The sequence below is a fragment of the Prionailurus viverrinus genome, chromosome A1 (assembly GCF_022837055.1).
Source record: "Prionailurus viverrinus isolate Anna chromosome A1, UM_Priviv_1.0, whole genome shotgun sequence".
Classification (NCBI taxonomy): Eukaryota; Metazoa; Chordata; class Mammalia; order Carnivora; family Felidae; genus Prionailurus; species Prionailurus viverrinus.
In genome coordinates, this window is record NC_062561.1 from 234,919,101 (window position 1) to 234,937,227 (window position 18,127).

At 45.8% G+C, this 18,127-nt stretch overlaps 1 protein-coding gene across 2 annotated transcripts in view; it reads right to left on the bottom strand.

Moving 5' to 3' along the window:
• Positions 1–4,722: 4,722 nt before the first annotated feature.
• Positions 4,723–18,127, bottom strand: part of MTRR (5-methyltetrahydrofolate-homocysteine methyltransferase reductase) — a 32,556-nt gene continuing 19,151 nt past the window's right edge. For both annotated transcript variants that reach the window (XM_047862746.1, XM_047862756.1), the window contains 6 exons: positions 14,997–15,039; positions 14,262–14,448; positions 10,936–11,054; positions 9,569–9,661; positions 9,301–9,483; positions 4,723–6,653 (listed from right to left, as the gene is read on the bottom strand). In XM_047862746.1, the coding sequence (XP_047718702.1) occupies positions 6,509–6,653; positions 9,301–9,483; positions 9,569–9,661; positions 10,936–11,054; positions 14,262–14,448; positions 14,997–15,039 (770 nt within the window). In that variant the 3' untranslated portion in view covers positions 4,723–6,508. The remainder of the gene's footprint in view (positions 6,654–9,300; positions 9,484–9,568; positions 9,662–10,935; positions 11,055–14,261; positions 14,449–14,996; positions 15,040–18,127) is intronic.

The window sequence follows — 18,127 nt, forward strand, 5'->3', positions numbered from 1 at the left end:
CCTGTCTGTGGAGCACTCCTAACAACTTCTGTTTTGGTGCTGCCCAATTCAAATTGGTTTTTGTTCAAATAAAATCTTAGAATCTTCACTATGCCTCAGTTGATCTTTACCAGTGTATACAATGGAATATTATTCATCCACGAGGAGGAAGGAAATCCTACCATGTGTGACAACATGGATGAACATAGAGAACATTATGCTGAGATAAGCCTGACAGAGAAACACGAATACTATATAATCTCACTTAAATGTGGAATGTAAAAAAAAAAAAACCAAAAGGCCAAAGTCCTAGAAATGGAGAGTAGCCTGTGGTTGCCAGGGGCTGGAGGGTAAGGAAATGGGGAGACATTGGTCAAGGAGTCAAGTCTTCAGTTATGAGATGAGTCAGTTCTGAGGAATCTAATGTACTGCGTGGTGACTAAAATTAGTAGTACAGTATTGTATACTTGAAATTTGCTGAGAGTAAATCTTAAGTGTTCTCATTTCACATGCACACACACACACACACACACACACAGATGGTAATCATATGAGGTGATGTGTTAACCTGATTGTGGTAATCACTTCACAAAATATATGTATATCAGATCATCAGATTGCACAACTTATTCTTTTATTTGAGAGAGAGAGAGAGAGAGAGAGAGAGAGAGAGAGAGAGAAAGAGAGAGAGAGAGGGAGGGAGAGGATCCTAAACTGAAATCAAGAGCCACATGCTCAACCAACTGAGCCACCCCGGGGCCCCTATATTTTCAATACATACAATTTTATTTGTTAATTATACCTTAATAAAGCTGAGAAAATCTTAAACAATTAACTTTGGCTTTCTGGTTTTCTTTTTTTTTTTTTTTTTTTCAAACGTTTATTTTTATTTTTGGGACAGAGAGAGACAGAGCATGAACGGGGGAGGGACAGAGAGAGAGGGAGACACAGAATCGGAAACAGGCTCCAGGCTCTGAGCCATCAGCCCAGAGCCCGACGCGGGGCTCGAACTCACGGACCGCGAGATCGTGACCTGGCTGAAGTCGGACGCTTAACCGACTGCGCCACCCAGGCGCCCCGGCTTTCTGGTTTTCTATTGTATGTATTTTTTCTATTTAATTCCATTCTTCTCTCATCTTGATAGATTCTTTTATATTCTTGGAGTTTAATTTACTGGTCATTTTCTAACTTACCAGTATTTGAGCTTACATCATGGACTTTTAAGCTTTTTTAATTTCATAATGTAACAATTTATACCCACAGATTTAGACCCAGAGCACTGATTGAGTCATATACTACAAATTTAGGTATGTCCATTTTTTCACCAAAATGTTTTCTGATTCCCTTTGTGATTTTTCTTTGACTTGTGGGTCATTTTGTGTATTGCTTATTTTTCAAATATTTGGGGTTTTTTTCTAGTTTCATTTTAGTTCTTGACTTTTAGTTAATTCTTAGAAAACCTGTCGTATAGTCTTCGTCTTTTTGAAAGTTGGTCTATTCTGGCCGATATTCAGTATAAACTAGAAAAGAACCCCTGTTTAGAAGGTATTGGTGTTATATAGGTCAACCAGGCCCATTGGTTTTGTTGCTTAAAATCTTCTAAATGTTAACTGTTTTGTCTTTTTGTCTGCTCATTCTCTCCACTACTAAGTGTGGTATTATATTTCCCAACTCAGATTTTGATTATTTTTTTTTTGAAGTTACTATTCAGTTTTTACTTCCCTTTGCTGCCGATTTTTTTTTTTAGTTTTATTTATTTTTGAGAGCTAGGACAAGTAGGGGAGGGGCAGAGAGAGAAGGGGACAGGGGATCTGAAGCAGGCTCTGTACGGACAGCAGAGAGCCCAATGCGGGGCTCGAACCCATGAATCGTGAGAACATGACCTGGTCCGAAGGCAGCCGCTTGAGCAAGTGAGCCACTCGGGCGCCCGCCCAACTCAGATTTTAGATTTGGCTTTTCCTCCTTTTAGCTTTCCTGACAAGTGTATATATTTTGGAGGTTTGTTATTAAGTGCGTATGTATTTAGGATTTTCATGTCCTCCTTATTCATTCTAATCAGCATGAACATATCTCCACTAGCGTTTCTTGAACTTTTCTTTTTATGTTGATTTCACTGCATCTGCTTTGTTTGCACAGAACGTCCTTTTCCAAGCTTTCAGACAGCGTGTCTCCTCTAAACAGCATCTGCATGGGTTTGCTTAATATTCTTTTATTTATTGGGCACCTGGGTGTCTCAGCCAGTTGAGCGTCCAACTGTTGATTTCAGCTCAGGTCATGATCTCATGGTTGTGGGATCGAGCCCCGTGTTGGGCTCTGCACTGAGCCTAGAGCTTGTTTGGTCTCCCCCCCCCCCCATCCCTTCCTCCCTCCCTCTCTAGATAAATAAACATTTTTTAAAAAGGAAAAAAAAATATTTTTACTTGTTTAGTACATTTAACATAGTTACTGAATCCTTGGTTGGTCCAGCATGCTCATAAAGCGAGGATGTAAGTTTTACGAGGCTTGGCTTTCCAGAAAATGTTACATTCGCTGTGTAATTTTGGTCATGCGAAGACATTCCATCATCTAAACAGCCCTCTTGTGTAAGTGATGCCCCCCTTATGTAACACACGCATGTGCTGAATCTCAGCCAGGGCCTACGGTACTGTGGAGGAACAGGGGAGGTGGGTCTAGATGTCTCTGTACCTCCCCCACGTCCTCAAATTCCCTGCACACCTGACGTTAGTAAAGGCAGATACTGGTTAAGATCTCTGACTCTCCTGACCCTTTCTATCACGTCAGCTCTCTATGAGATTTCGCTGTTCCAACCTGGGACCCCTTCAATTCAGTCTCGACCAGAGGAAGCTCTCAGGAGCGGAGCGAGATCAGGTCACTCCTCCAGCCAAGTGGCTTTCTAGACACTCAGAGGAAACGCCATCATCTCCAACAGTCTCAAGGCATGCACAGTCAGACCTCCCCTTGTCTCTTCTGTTCCTCACATTTGCGACACTGTCCTACATCAGGGCCTTTGTCCTGTCCCCTCGGCCTGAGGAAATCCACAATGGCTGGCTCCCTGTCCCTCTCAAGTCTTTCCCTTCCCGGTGAGGTTCTACTTGCCGGTACACGAGATCTCCTCCAGACTACTCTCTCCGTAGCCTCCACCTCCTTCTCAGACATGCAAAACCGGTACGTCTATTCATTCGTTGCTGTCTCTCCTCAACGTAAGAACGCAAGCTTCCTGGGAACAGAGGCGTTTCATCTGTTGTGTTCACTGCTGTAGCCACAGTACTTTGAGCAGTACCTGAAAAAGTATACTTTCAAGTATCTGTGAAGTGGATGAAATTCCCTTCTGGGTACCGTTCTGGCTGCACCCCACGGGTACATTTAGTCCTTCAAAAGAAATCCGCCCCAGATACTCCGTAATCCGTTTTTATTTCCTCCTATGCTATGGATCATTTGCAGGTGTTTAAAATTACGATGTTCTCAGTGGGTTAGTTTTTATAGTTCATTTTTAACCTCCTAAGGGTCAGAGAACAATGCCTTATGTTATGCAACCTGTTTTCTCTTCTGGCCTCGTTCATAATCGATTTTAAGTTTCAAGTGTATTTCAAAGCAAGGAGGGTCCCAGTTTGTTGGATGTGGCACATACACCCAGTTTTCTAATTATCAAGCTCAAATTCTCATGGTTTTTTTCTCAATCTGATTCAGTTTAGAATCCATCAGGACAGACATACAGATGTGCTACACAGAGGGAAGAACCTCCTGGGCCCAGTCGGCTTTCTAGTGAGAAACCCCCATTGCAGAGAGCTACCCCAAGTTCTGGCTTTTGCTCATCAGCGTCGTTACTGAAAGTAATGGGTCTGAGAGCGGCTCGTCAGAACAACTGAGGTTAGGAAGCATCTCTTACTGGTAACACCAGTGGTGCTCCAGATAGGACGGAATCCGGACAGAGTAATTCAGAGGTAGTCGCCACCCGCAAAGGTCAGACTATCTAGCAAGGCCCTTGGGTAGTGCCTGAGACTTAGCCCTAAAATAGCCCTGTGTTCCCACTGGGTTGGAGGGCAGCTCACGGCGTCAGGAGGAACAAAATCCTGCCCCTGGCACATCAAAACCACCTCAAACTTTTCCTGGAAGACGCCGTGGACTATCTAGAGACACCCGGAACCCCACTAAGCTGACGTAACAGGCTCCAGGAGCTGTCGTGTGTCGGATCGTGAACGCGCTTTTAATAAACACGGTACAGGATCTGAGTTGACGCCTATCACTCACTGGCGAGGCTGCGAGGGAGCTGACCGACCGGCTCTAACACCTGACACCCAGCAGCGTCTAACAGGACCGACCTGGAGGCCGTATGCAGACAAGACAGCTCAGGATGGGCTCCAGCGCCACCGGGGTGGCCTGTCTGTCACCTTCTCTTTACAGGGCAGTTGCGGGTCACGGTATAGACAATACTGGCAGGGGAACACGAGCTCTTGTTACCTCTTGTTACAGTTGTCAAAAGTAAAGAACGTGGTGCTTTGCCCTTTTCAACGTTCTCATCTTAAGTCCTTTTTGGCTGATATATACAAGCACGTGCTTATCATTAAGTCTGTAACTGGATTTGTTTGATAGGTTCTGTTTTTTTAGATTTGTTTAAATATACATTTGTTATATATGAATAATATAATTCTATATATAATTCTAAATCTATAAAATGATAGGTTAAATAGATTTGTTATAAAATATACAAAATAAGACTAGAGAATAATGTAACAGGCATAAAGCTTTATCAAATCTTAACATTATTTATTTTTCAAAATGACCAGGAACCTGTGGCAGGTAGATTTGTTTTATAAATGCCAATCTCTTGAATAAAAAACCAGTGAACATCAGAGCCTAGAAAAATTAATACCCTTTTACGTTTTTTTTTCTGTACTGACAAATTTTACAAGAATTTGTCACTGGGAGCTGTCGTAGGCTCTTGGGCGGCTGGAACAGCACACCAGACGGCGGGTGCCTTACAAACCATTACTTCTCACGGTTCTGGAGGCTAGACGTCCAAGAGGAGGGTGCCGGTGGGGCCCGACTCTGGAGAGAGCCCTCTTCTGGCCGCAGACTATGGGCTTCGTGTCCCCCCCCCAGGCAGGAGCCAGGGGGCTCTGGGGGGCCTCCGTGTCAGGGTACTGATCCCATTCCTGTGGGCTCCACCCTCGTGACCCAAGTGCCTCCTAGAGGCCCCACCTCTTACTATCATCACAATGGAAATTAGAACGGGAACACATGAATGGGGGTGGGGGGACATAAATATAAGACCGCAGTAGGAATTTTTAGAACACAAGGACACTAATTTAAGTAGGTATTTTAAGCCTACGACACAATTTGAGTGATAGCATGGGGTTAAAATAATGTAGAAAAACTAAAAAATACGCCAAAAGGAGCAGAGGAGACGAACGGGGCGGGGGGGATGGAGGTGTAGTTTTACTAAAATATGTACTTGCTCGCATCTGTAAACTATGCAAATTTCCCTAAATTCTGGAACTATGATATTAAGAAGCAACTGTGGTAAGTCATATAAAATAGAATTTTAAAATATAGGTCACATTTTTAAAGTCATTTAAAAAAATCTCTATAAGCATTACCTTAGTATTTTTTTATCAAAAATATAGTCTTGGCAATAAATAATCATTTGACAAGGTTATACAGATCTTCCTCAACTTACAGTGAGGTTACAGCCCAACAAATCCATTCTAAGTTGAAAACCTCGTAAGTCGAAAAGCATTTAATCCGCCTAAGCTACCGAACGTCACTGCTCAGCCCGGCCTACCTCACGGACGTGAGCCCTGAAGGTGCAGCTTAGTGCCGACCACCTCGATTTACTGAGCGCTGCACCGAAAGAGACAAAACGTTTGCGCGGGTACAGACGGCGGCCGGGCCTGGGGACTCCGCGACGTCCCGCAAACCGGAGAGCGAGACATCACTCGTCCCCGACCCGGGGAAAGAGCAAAACTCGAACTGTCGAGTCCACTTTCTACCGGATGCGAACCGCTCTCACCCACCGTAAGGTCAAAACGTCGGACATCAGGGACTGCCTGTGTCCACAAGTAATCACACACCACACACGGTTCATTTTAATACATGAATATTCTTTACGGTAGAGTTCACGTAAGAATAAATTATTTTCACCTTGTTTATAAAAACTGCCACATTAAGTTCACGAGCTTTAACTATCACCCGCTCGGCTCTAGGGCCCACGCCCTGTCCTGGGAAGCCTCGTCGCGTACAGACAGATGCCCTGTGAGCGGACGGAGGGACCTGTGACGTTCCCCAGGACGCAGTGGCCGGCCCGGGAGGTGCCAGTGTAGGGGCTGAAGCGCGGAGTGCTGAGCGGCAGGGGCATTTACGGAAAACCAAGCCAGAAGTCTGCTGTAAGGGGAAGTGACCCACTCCTGCCCTACCTCCTCCAAGAAACCTTTTTTAATTTAGTTTTAAAAATTCAAAGTCTCAGTTTCAGTGAAATTGTCTTTTAGCGCTTTCAGCCAAAAAAGCACAACTCTTTTCTTTTCCTTTGATTTTATGACCAAATATCCTGAAGGTACCGTTTTTCTTCTTTTAAAGTAGCCAATGTTTTCATTGCCTCCAGTTTCTCAACTCCAGTCTCTTTGCTTATTATCTCCACAAGGGTATCATTGACATCTTTGGCCATATTCTTTGCATCTCTAGAAAAAGGAATAATAGCGTCAGTGTTTAGGAAACAAGAACTTTCACCGAAGCCTCCGTAATTCACAAATCTAATCCCACGGACTCCACCGTCACCCACCCTGGTCCTCCCTCTGTCTCTCTGGGAAGCGACCCAACAGGTGCCCCAGCCTGTCAGCTGTCAGGCCTTCACCAGTGACCCATCCAAACCTCAGAGCTGATCACTGCCAGCTGGAAACCCTCAAAGGCGCCCCTGCTCCAGGAGCAGCCAAGTCCAAGGTCTCAGGACCCCATAAACCTAGCTCTGCTCATGGCCTTCATCCCCCCACTTCATTCTCCGGACACACAGCGGAACTTGCATTCCCAAGGGCAACCAGGTTTCCACCTACAAGCCTTCATATGGACACACACATGCCTGTGCACACGCGCACACACACACACACGTAAATATTAACAGACACATTAACTGGGGGCCTGGCTCTAAGTGCTTCGACATGTTTTAGCCTATTCACTTATAGGACAGGGTGAGTGACCCTCCTGTGCCCCTGCAGTCCCCTCCAACCACCTGCTGATGTGGCTTTCCCAGCAGGGAGTAAGCTGTTTGGGGGCAGGGAATGTGCTGCACTTATCACTCCACATCTGAACCGTGCCAGACAGGACGCTGGTGGCACCTGGGTGGCTCAGTCAGTTAAGCGTCTGAGTCTTGATTTTGGCTCAGGTCATGATGTTGCAGCTCGCGGGATCGAGCCTCATGTTGGGTTCTGCGCTGACGGCATGGGGGCTACTTGGGATTTTCTTCCTCCCTCCCTCCCTCCCTCCCTCCCTATCTGCCCTCCCCCGCTCGCTCACGCACCTGCACACATGCACTCTTAAAAACAAACAAGTTAAAAAAAAAACAAGGTGTCAGGTAGGACTCCAAGATGTCGGGAACAGAACCTGTCCTGCCCTTGCGGTAACACTTCTTGGGAAAGGTGTCTCCAGGGGCCACCTCGACTTGGTCGTGCTCCACCCTCCACCACTGCACCGGAGTTTTCATCCCCACAGCCCTTCCCTGTGGCGCCAGTGGCTGCAGCTGCCACGCCTCCTGGTCTCCACTGTCCTCTTGACTGTCAGCAGCACAAGGCTCCCGGCTTGGGACAGTGGTCCCTGGGCTGAGGGACAAGATCACTCCTGCTGAGGGGCTGGTCCGCATGAGGGCACCACGGGGTCTCGTCCTGAGCCCCGACCACAGACCACCATGATGCACATTATCAACTCCACTGCACAGATGGGAAAGTGAGGCACCAGTAATGAGTAAAGAACTATTCCTGAATTAACATTTTAAGACTCTGGCCATGTAAGATATCCCCCAAGTTCTCAATTATCAGTTATCTGTAGACTTGTGCAACTGACTTTGCCTCTAGTAGTTCGAGCTGCATCTAAAACTCCAGCCTATTCCTCATCATTGACAGCTCTACACTCTCCAAAGTGAAGGTCAAATACTTCTCTAAAAGCTAAATGAAAATGTAAACCAACATCATGTCCAGAATCTCTGCCTTTATCAACCAAAAGCAGAGAGTCAAAAATCCATTAACAGGTCACAAAATCAACTCAGTGGTCAAAACCAATTTTTTTAACAATAAGACAGAATAGACGTTATCACAACAGGTCATGAGAAGTCAATAGAAAAAGCTCTGTTTTATAAAACCTGTTTCAATTATATCTATTCCAGATCACTGTACCAGTATTTCTTCTTCGGTATCACAGTTTAAAAACAAAACAAAACAAACAAAAAAACCTGACTTGGTGATTTACAACACATTTTAAACACCAGGGATGTGGGCGCACCTGGGCGGCTCAGTCGGTTAAGCATCCAACTTCGGCTCAGGTCATGATCTCATGTCTTGTGGGTTCGAGCCCCATGTCAGGCTCTGTGCTGACAGCTCAGAGCCTGGAGCCTGCTTCAGATTCTGTGTCTCCCTCTCTCTCTGCCCCTCCCTGGCTCACACCCTGTCTCTCTCTCTCAAAAATAAATAAAAATTTAAAAATAAATGCCAGGGATGTGTTAGAATTAAAAACAACTACTTCTCACTTCAAAAGTCCTTTCTATTTAGCAGTTTTTTTTAATTCCACTGACAAGTTGGTAAGTTCCCCAAATTTTTATTTTTTATGGCAATTTTGGGATTTCTATAATAGATCTTGCTTCAAAAAGTAAATAAAACTTAACAAAGAAAATTCCTGGCTTAGGTCAACTTTGACATAAATTATGCCTTGAAAAAAAGGATCTTTAGATTCACATTCTCAGAGTAAAAAACCAGAGTTTTCCTTAGTTAGGTCAGCTGCACACGTCACATATTCTTGGATACAACAAAATCAGTCCTGAGACTGCAAGTTCAATGAGTAACGTCTTAATACCAAAAAGAACTTCTAGAGGCTAAAACATGTATTCAATACAGCACACGGCATTCTGAAAAGCAAGGATTAATTTTCACTTCTATTTCTCGGATAATGACAACACCTTGGCTGCTAAATGTATGTTAAAATCATTTTAGAACTTGTATTCCTATTCCTGTACTTAGGAATCAAATCAGTCATCCCTACCCACCTAGGTTAACAGTCCCTGGTTCACTTAATAAGTATCATCAACTGTCTTCGCCGACCCGGCCCCTGAGCCTGACGGCCACTCACCCACACACGTAAATGTAGCCGCTCTCCTGAAGAAGGACCCTGGCCACCTGCTTGCTGTGAAGCCACATGTTGTCTTGCACATACTTCACTGGGGCTTCCTCCTCCCCGACAGGAGCATCTCTCGAGAAGGAAACCTTCAAGTGAGTTAGGATCCCACGCTTATAGAAGTGCCGGAGTTCTTCTCTGAAATACGGTATATGAGTTACTTGAAAGTTCATCCTTTCAAGCTGAGAAAGCCTGGAATCAGAATACTAGAATTGTGTCGTACCTGAATAAATAATCCCTTTCCTTATGTCGGCAGCCAAAAAACAACCACATTGCTCCGAAGTGTCCCTCTGGATGTTGTTCTTGGAGTTTCTCTCTACGTGAGAAAGAAAGTGGAGATGTTGGACATAAAGAATATGTAAAACTGGGGTGCCTGGGCAGCTCAGCCGGTCAAGCGTCCGACTTCGGCTCAGGTCATGATCTCACGGTTCATGGATTCGAGCCCCACATCGGGCTCTGTGCTGACAGCTCAGAGCCCGGAGCCTGCTTTGGATTCTGTGTCTCCCTCTCTCTCTGCCCCTCCCCCATTCACATTTTGTCTCTCAAAAATAAACAAGCATTAAAAAAAATATATATATGTAAAACCAAGCTATTAGGTCAGGAAATACCCCCAAGAAACCGAGGCAGGGTTTGCAGTCACTGAGTGACCACTGTGCCATGTTCCCAGGGATCCCCGGTCCCTCCAGCAGCAGCTACTACAGGCATTACCTGTGGGCTGCAGGCACCTACGAGCATTTCGTGGGGATCTAGGAGGATGGCCCAGAACATCACATCACAGTGTGAAACCTACACTGACTTCTACATTCAATATTGATAGCGACTCTGAATAAAATCAACTCTCAATTAATGGAATGGAAACGTGGCCCCGGGCTTTACGCAGGAGAACGATCTGCTGAGAACTGTTTCAGAAATGACACAGCGAGGAGACGAGCCGGCCACGTCTGCCCTTCCTCTCTGCTTCCTTGAGGAAAAACCGAAAACAAAGTAAAAACAACAAAAAGACTCTATCCACAGGATATTACACCGCTATGTGGAGACCAGCACACAAAAAGAATTGTTCATGATTTCACAGACAGGGAGAGAAGGACAACTTGTTTTACATCAAATAGTTCTACACGGATACGAAGACACATCTATTCAGATCAATCTGCTGAAAATTACTGACGTTTGGGTTTAACTCTGAATCTTTGGTGTAAGCGAATCTCCGTCAGTAGCAGGATTATCTAGTTGAGGGACACATGGGACAGTGCGCACATCATCACAACAGAAAGTGGTGCCTGAAATCTGTCCCCAACTACACGTTATAAACCATGTGCAGCTGGGGGAAAAAAAAGAAAAATAAAGTGCTGCCGTAAAAAGGGAGCTTCTAATACAAAACGAAACCTCTGGGAGACAGCAGATTTACTTTTCCCATGGTGACAAATTACGCTATGCGATCACACATTTGATAATAATTTTTTAAAATAAAAATTTTACAACCCAAGTCCAATATCCAAAAAAGTCACTGCGGAAACAAAAAAGGTGCTCTGTTGTATTTCTAGCCAGTATCACAAGGGATACATTTTCTCACTAGTCAAAGAAAGCACACACCTGTGTTGCAGGAAACCAATGAAGGGCGCTATGCCAGTTCCCGGACCCACCATTATGACGGGGGCGGCGGGGTCACTCGGTAAGTGGAAAAAACCGGTCGTTCGAGGAGAGATGGAGATCTGGAATATTAAACCAATGCTCGTGAGTCCGAAAGAAAACCTAGACAAAGGTACGTAAGCAAGATGATCTTTGCTAGAGAAATTAAACAGCAGCATCAGATCTGACTGAAACCGTGAACATTTCCACCACCAAAGAGAAAAACACAAGCCTGTCTTGCAAAGTTTTACTTTCCGTCGAAATCAAAGGTGCTTTAAAAATGACAGGTATATTTTGAAGGTAGAACACTGAACAGATACAATCACATTCTTGTCCTGGGCCCGTGGATAAGATCTGCTTTCTAGTAGGCAACCGTTTATATATATCATGGAGAAATGCACGAAAACCTGAAGACAGGATTCTCTGTGTTCACACACGAAGGGGCAACGAAGATTAACAAGATGGAGTGAAAGTTTCCAGTGCAAATTAGGCAAGTGAAGGAAAAAGCAGAGGGTTGCTCCAAAGATGCTAGAGAATTGTGCTGTATTTGTTAATCTGGGGTCAATGTTATGTGTCTGCAAGAGGGGAAGAATAAGTAAGCCGAATACACAGATAAATACAACCTTTTTGCTAAAATTTCCAAAGATTGTTCTTCTAAACTGTGTGCCAGAAACACTTACAAGGAATCAACTTCTAAATCTATTTCAGTTCCAGTCTCACTTTGCTCTGCGCAGAACTTATACCGGGCAATGGGAAACTGCTCTACACACCCATGTGTAATTATAGACGTTTTCTCCTTGGGTGGAAGGAAAATCATACGAGGTTCATCAACGGGATGAACACCGTACTTTTTAAACAAAGAACCAGCAGAGCTGTGAGTGAATGCGTGCTCTCATTCTAGTCATTAACGTTACCTTGGCCTTGACTCATTCACGTATGAGTCTCCCTGCCGGTACTCAATAGGACAAGCACTATGGATACAGAAATGAACAAAACAAGATCCCTGTCTCCGAGGACTTACGTTTTCGGAACAAGAGACGATAATCAGACATTTGTCCGTAAAATGACTCGTAATAAGACCCGTGAGGCAAAACAAAACAGGATACACCGGGTATGACGGGAGTGTGTTGGTGACAGGGACCGCAAGGCAACCAGCATAGGTCCACTCTCGCTGCAGCAGACCCCACACGGCTCACAACACCTCCACACACGTCTTCCTGGCTCTCCTGGAAGGCTACGGGTTGGCTATAGCTCTCTGCGCCACAGACCAACTTCACCCACTTCCAAGCCCCAGCAGCGTCCCTGACCCGTGGCGTCCCGTCCTCCTATCACAGCCGCACCGGCAGGGAGCTCCCGCCGGGCCAGGCACGCATCCTGTCCGCTCGCGCCTCATGGCGTGATCTGGCCACACACCGTCGGGAGGGGCGGTCCACGCCTCCCAGGGACAGGGGGCGTCTGTCACAGTTGTCCCATCTACCCGCGCGGGGAGGGTGTGGGGTGGGTCACGTGACCCTTAACAGTCCCTACACTTCCTAATAAAACGTGTGCTAAGCAGCACAGTTGAAGTCGTATCCTTTTCCCGGTACTTCTAATGCCTCAACACTGAGGAGCCTACGATAAAAGATCTGTTAAAGCAGAGAAAGGAGCAAGAAAAGGGTGGAAGGGAGGAGAGAATGTGTAAAAGGCACCCGTGCTGAGTGGCTGTGATATGTGTGGCGCACACATGTTCAACTTTCTGGAGATCATCTCTTTTCATAGGATCATACGACATAGTACGGTCCTGTCGGTATTGTAGTATTTCTTTTCAAAACCGGGGTGCCTGGGTGGCCTAGTCGGTTGAGGATCTGACTTTGGCTCAGGTCATGATCTCTCGGCTCATGAGTAGGAGCCCCGCGTCCGGCTCTGTGCTGACAGCTCAGAGCCTGGAGCCTGCTTCCGATTCTGTGTCTCCCTCTCTCTCTCTGCTCACGCCCTGTCTCTCTCCTTCAAAAATAAACGTTAAAAAAAATATTTTTAATTAAAAAAAACAAAAAAGAAGAACAGTGTGTTAGGTTAATATTTTGTTGACGCGTGAACCCAGGAGTACAGGGTGCAGGGGAGGAGACGGGGTCTCTCTCTCAGACGCCTCCGTCCAGGCAGCAGCCTGGCAAAATACCGCAGTAAAGGGCAACTTCAGGCAGCAGTTTCCCACAAGCCCTCTCAAGTATACACCGAGCCTTACTACCCCCTCAGGGCATGAACTCTTCCACTGCAATAACTTACAACCACCACATCCGTCCTAAGATAAGGCTACAAATGATAGGTACGTTTTTTTTTTCAATACCACAGAGAAAGACGACTTCGTGATAAAGCCTGAAATGTTTTGTTTAATTTCAACCATCCTCGTGGGCGAGCAGGGACTTTAAACTGTTCCTTTCGCCACAGTCTTGAGTGAGATTCTGCCCATGCTGTATCAAAACACGAAGGATGGGCACTAAGTCCAGATGTAAAAGTGTCCACAGTTCACAAAATCGAGTCACATTTTTCTCCCGTGTGTTTAAAAAGCCATTTTGCCACATTATGCCTTCACGTTAACAGCACTAATTCGAATTCTATACCACATCTGTGACAAAAAGGAAAGAAATAGGGTGAAACCCTAGTACCCTAGGGGTGCCTGGGTGGCTCAGTCAGGTGGGCGTCTGACTCCAGCTCAGGTCACGATCTCACAATTCATGGGTTCGAGGCCCCACGTCCGGCCCTGTGCAGAAAGCGTGGAGCCTGGAGCCTGCTTTGGATTCTGTCTCCCTCTCTCTCTGTCTCTCCCCTCTTTGTGCTCTCTCTCTCAAAAGTAAATAAACATTAAAAAAAATTAAAAAAACAACAAAAAAACCCAACCTCTAGTACCCCAAAACTAAAGGCTATAAAATTAATCTCCGGGTGTCGACTGACTCCAAGTTAAGGACTTATCTGGGACACAGGCTCTGGCCTGCACACCTCAACACCAGCCTTCAGTATGGTCCTGGACTCTTCCTGTGCCAACTGGCAGGAAAGGCCTTCTTTTCTACGAACAGGACAGGGAAGGAGAAAAGACTGTATTTTACAAAATTCATACTTTAAATATTTGAGAGAGACATGGAACGCAGGTAATGTTTTCCTGACTTCCCAGGAAAGAGATTCTAAAATTCAAGTATGGCAAAAATTTTCCCTTGAATAAACTGCACAGTAACGGACGATGCCAGGGAAGACCACGTTGTTTTTTCGAATCAGGCAAACAGCATTTTAAGAAGGCCCACACTGCACACTCCCAGTACCTCAGGAGCAGGGGCTGGCCCGCCTTCTGCAGGGGACACCTGCGTGTCTGGACGAAGGATGGACGCGACCACCGTGGCCAGCCAGCCTGTGCACACGCCCCTCCGAAGGACCTCCATCGTGGTGGGAGACAAAAACTCCACGACGTTGAAAACGAAATGAAGCTTCCCCGGGTGAGACAGATTTGAGCTGCAGAGACACACAGGTTACTTTTAAACTTTGTATCAGGACTGATCATCCAGGCTACACTCAGCCTTTCTTACTGGACACAGGGAGGTTTCTTTCTGGGCTCTAAGCTGCCTTCTAACTCCTCAGGGAAAAGCGATCTGTTGCTCCTTAAAAGCTCCCCTCCTCCTGCCCCCCATCTTGTGAGATTCCAATTCCCTGTTTGCTTCAAGACTCCGTAAGATCTCTGCAACCTTTCATCTCTTCACTGGCGGCCTCTGCTACCCAGCGAAGGTGGCCTGGCCCAGCACTCCAGGCAGCAGGTGAGGCCCGGGCGACTGTGGCCTCATGTGGGGGAATGTGGTTGCAGCCCAGGGACTAAATGTGGCTGTGCTTCTGCAGGACCAGAGTCCCAAGACGGGTCTCCTTCATTCCCTATTGTGTCCCCGCTATTGTCTTCCAAAAATCAGGTTAAACTTCCACCGGGTGAATTTGGAACTAATAAGGATTTAGAAGTCGGAGATTCACAATATTTTGGGAGAGAGATGCTATGTGTTAGTAAATATCAGTACCTTGCACACGAATATGGTCTGGGCTGGAGCTTAGGAAGATGCTCTAGAAAAAAGAAAATGAAAACAAGCAATGAATTCACTGCTACTGAAAAAAAAATTATATGTAAGGGTTTGTCAAAATTCAAGTCTGAGTTTGATGCCTATTTTTTATTTCGAATACCCAAAATAACATGTTTGCATTTAAATCATAACTTTTTTTTATTTTTTATTTTTTTATTTTTCAATATATGAAATTGTCAAATTGGTTTCCATACAACATCCAGTGCTCATCCCAAGAGGTGCCCTCCTCAATACCCATCACCTACCCTCCCCTCCCTCCCACCCCCCATCAGCCCTCAGTTTGTTCTCAGTTTTTAAGAGTCTCTTATGCTTTGGCTCTCTCCCACTCTAAATCATATTTTAGAGCATGTGTAAATTCACTGTGACTAAGCAAATTATGACTGAATACTTTTTCCAATTCCTCACATTAAAAACCAGACACGTGGCATTCCTTTAACTGGAAATCAGTGTGTCTTTCTAAGGCTAGCTTCTTAACCCAAAGGATAATAAAAGCATCCATGAAGGGGCTTCAGAATCAAGAAACTCATTAAATTCGCTATGTGTGTGCAGTTTTCTGAGAAGTGTCCAGAGTTTTCATATTTCAAATAAGATCATGACCCCCAAAAGATTAAGGGTGTTAAGGATTATGGGAAATACTTAGGCTTGAAATATTTTTCCTTCTTATATTTATATAGTAAGAAGAAAATGGGAATGTAGTGGTAAAACCTTTAAGTTATCCAGAACCCAGTGGTTTCCAAATACATTGGTGCTCTTTTAAAAGTAGGTCAAAGAGTCGGGGGCAGCTGGGTGGCTCAGTCGATTAAGCAACCAACTCTTGATTTGGGCTCAGGTCATGGCTCATGGTTTGTGAGTCTGAGGCCCGAGCTGGGCCCTGCACTGGCAGCACAGAGCCTGCTTGGGATTCTCTCTCTCTCCCTCTCTCTGTCATTCTCTCTCTCCCCCACACCCACACACCCCCTTCCCTACTCTCCCTTTCTCTCAAAGTAAATAAACTTAAAAAAAAGTCAAAGATTCACTACTTGAGGGTGGGAGGGAGGGGAGGGTGGGTGATGGGTATTGAGGAGGGCACCTTTTGGGATGAGCACTGGGTGTTGTATGGAAACCAATTTGACAATAAATTTCATAAAAAAAAAAAAATGATTCACTACTTGAATACCTAACTGTCCACTAACAAACTCTGAAACTTTTTGTGTTCAACGTTATACGTTTAGTAGTTCTCTAGTAAAAACTGGGAAAGACCTGTTCTAAAATTTAACAAATAACAGAATAAGGCTTAAAAAGGGCTCAACATAATATAAGCTTTAGATACGTTCAATTTCTTTAAAGAAGCTGGAAAATAATTTTTTAATGTTTATTTATTTTTGAGAGAGAGACAGAGACAGAGCATGAGCAGGGGAGGGGCAGAGAGAGAGGGAGACACAGAATCCGAAGCAGGCTCCAGGCTCTGAGCTGTCAGCACAGAGCCCGACGTGGGGCTCGAACTCATCAACTGTGAGATCATGACCTGAGCCGAAGTCGGACACTCAACCGACTGAGCCACCCAGGCGCCCCAATAATCTAATTTTTTAAGCCTCAATGCCTTTACTAATTTTTTACATAATTGTGTAATAAGTGCTATACAGAAGTTAAAAGACAGCAAATCAGTGAAAAGAACAGAAAGCTATTCTCATATGCTGGGGAGCTTTACAAGAGTTCTTACAGTTTGTCTACACATGTTCTGGTTATTCTCCCAACCCCCGTTCTCCCTCCACAGACTCCACTGGGAAGGGGAGGAGCGTCCCTTTGAATACGGGAAAGTGGGAGGAGCTGCCTCGCTCAGAAACTTCACCATTTTGAGGACAAGGAAAAGGAGTACTAAGAAAAAGGGAAAAAGGCACCTGGGGGGCTCAGTCAGTTGAATGTCCGACTCTTGATTTCCACTCAGGTCATGATCTCATGGTTCATAAAACTGCGCCCCGCATCAGGCTCCGCGCTGGGTGTGGAGTCTGCTTGGGATTCTCTCTCTCTCTCTCTCTCTCTCTCTCTCTCTCTCTCTCTCTCTCTTTCTCATCTCTGCCCTTGCCCTGCTCGCCGCTCATGCATGTGTATTCTCTCTCCCTCAAAACCCTCAAAATAAATAAACTTAAAAAAGGAAGAAGGGAAATAAAGCAGGATCTGACTTATAGAGGAGCACACAGCTAATTCTGCGGGACAACGGGGCACCTTGTGGCCTAACAGTGAGAAGCAGGATATACGTTTTCCTGGAACCAAAGGTAACGCAATTCTGAAGGTTTTACTAGTTATCACCACAGGAAAACAGCTAGGAGAGGACAAAACTACAAGCACAGGAAAGTACTACGCGCCTAGGACTCCTGCGCACTTCTCCGTCACCGTCCCTGCTAAACGTCTGTGGTCCCCACGGAGGCTGCAGAAAGTCCCTCCCTGACACACAGCTCCTCAGGGAGGTCTTCTCTCTTCTGTTGGAACAAACACCCCAAGAGACAGTGTGGATGAAAATCAAGGTAATCCTACATTTGGACATTCTGTGGCCAGTTCACCCAAGCCTCAAGCCCGGAGGCTCCCTGCACGAGGCGGCACGTGCCGGTACGACACGGGGGGCCCCTGCCGCCCTGGGAGCGCCCTGAACTGGACGTGCCCAGCGGCGACACCTCTGTGTTCTGCACAGAGAGCACCCACCTCCTTAACCCCTGTCATGTACACCTGATGCCTATCAGCTTTGAAAAACCTGGTTTCCTTCGGGAAACGCCTTTTTCGGTAAAATCTGACCAAAAAAACTTTCCAAACCATAGCTGAATGAATGGAAAAGACGCCGAAGGCCAATCCAAAGAAGGAGAAGGACCACTGGCTGCAAGGAAGCTCAGACGATTGTGAGGACGGCGGAAGGACGAAGTAAGGAAATAAACATTGTGGCAGCGGGGTTCTTCCCACTTCCAGGAAGACCCTGACACAGAGGCTCCCTCCCAGAGACGCGCTCCCACCTGCCACCTGCCACCTGCCAGACAGACGGGAGGGCCCCTGGGGCACAGGGCCGGGGAGCACTCACGGGAGGGCCCCTGGGGCACAGGGCCGGG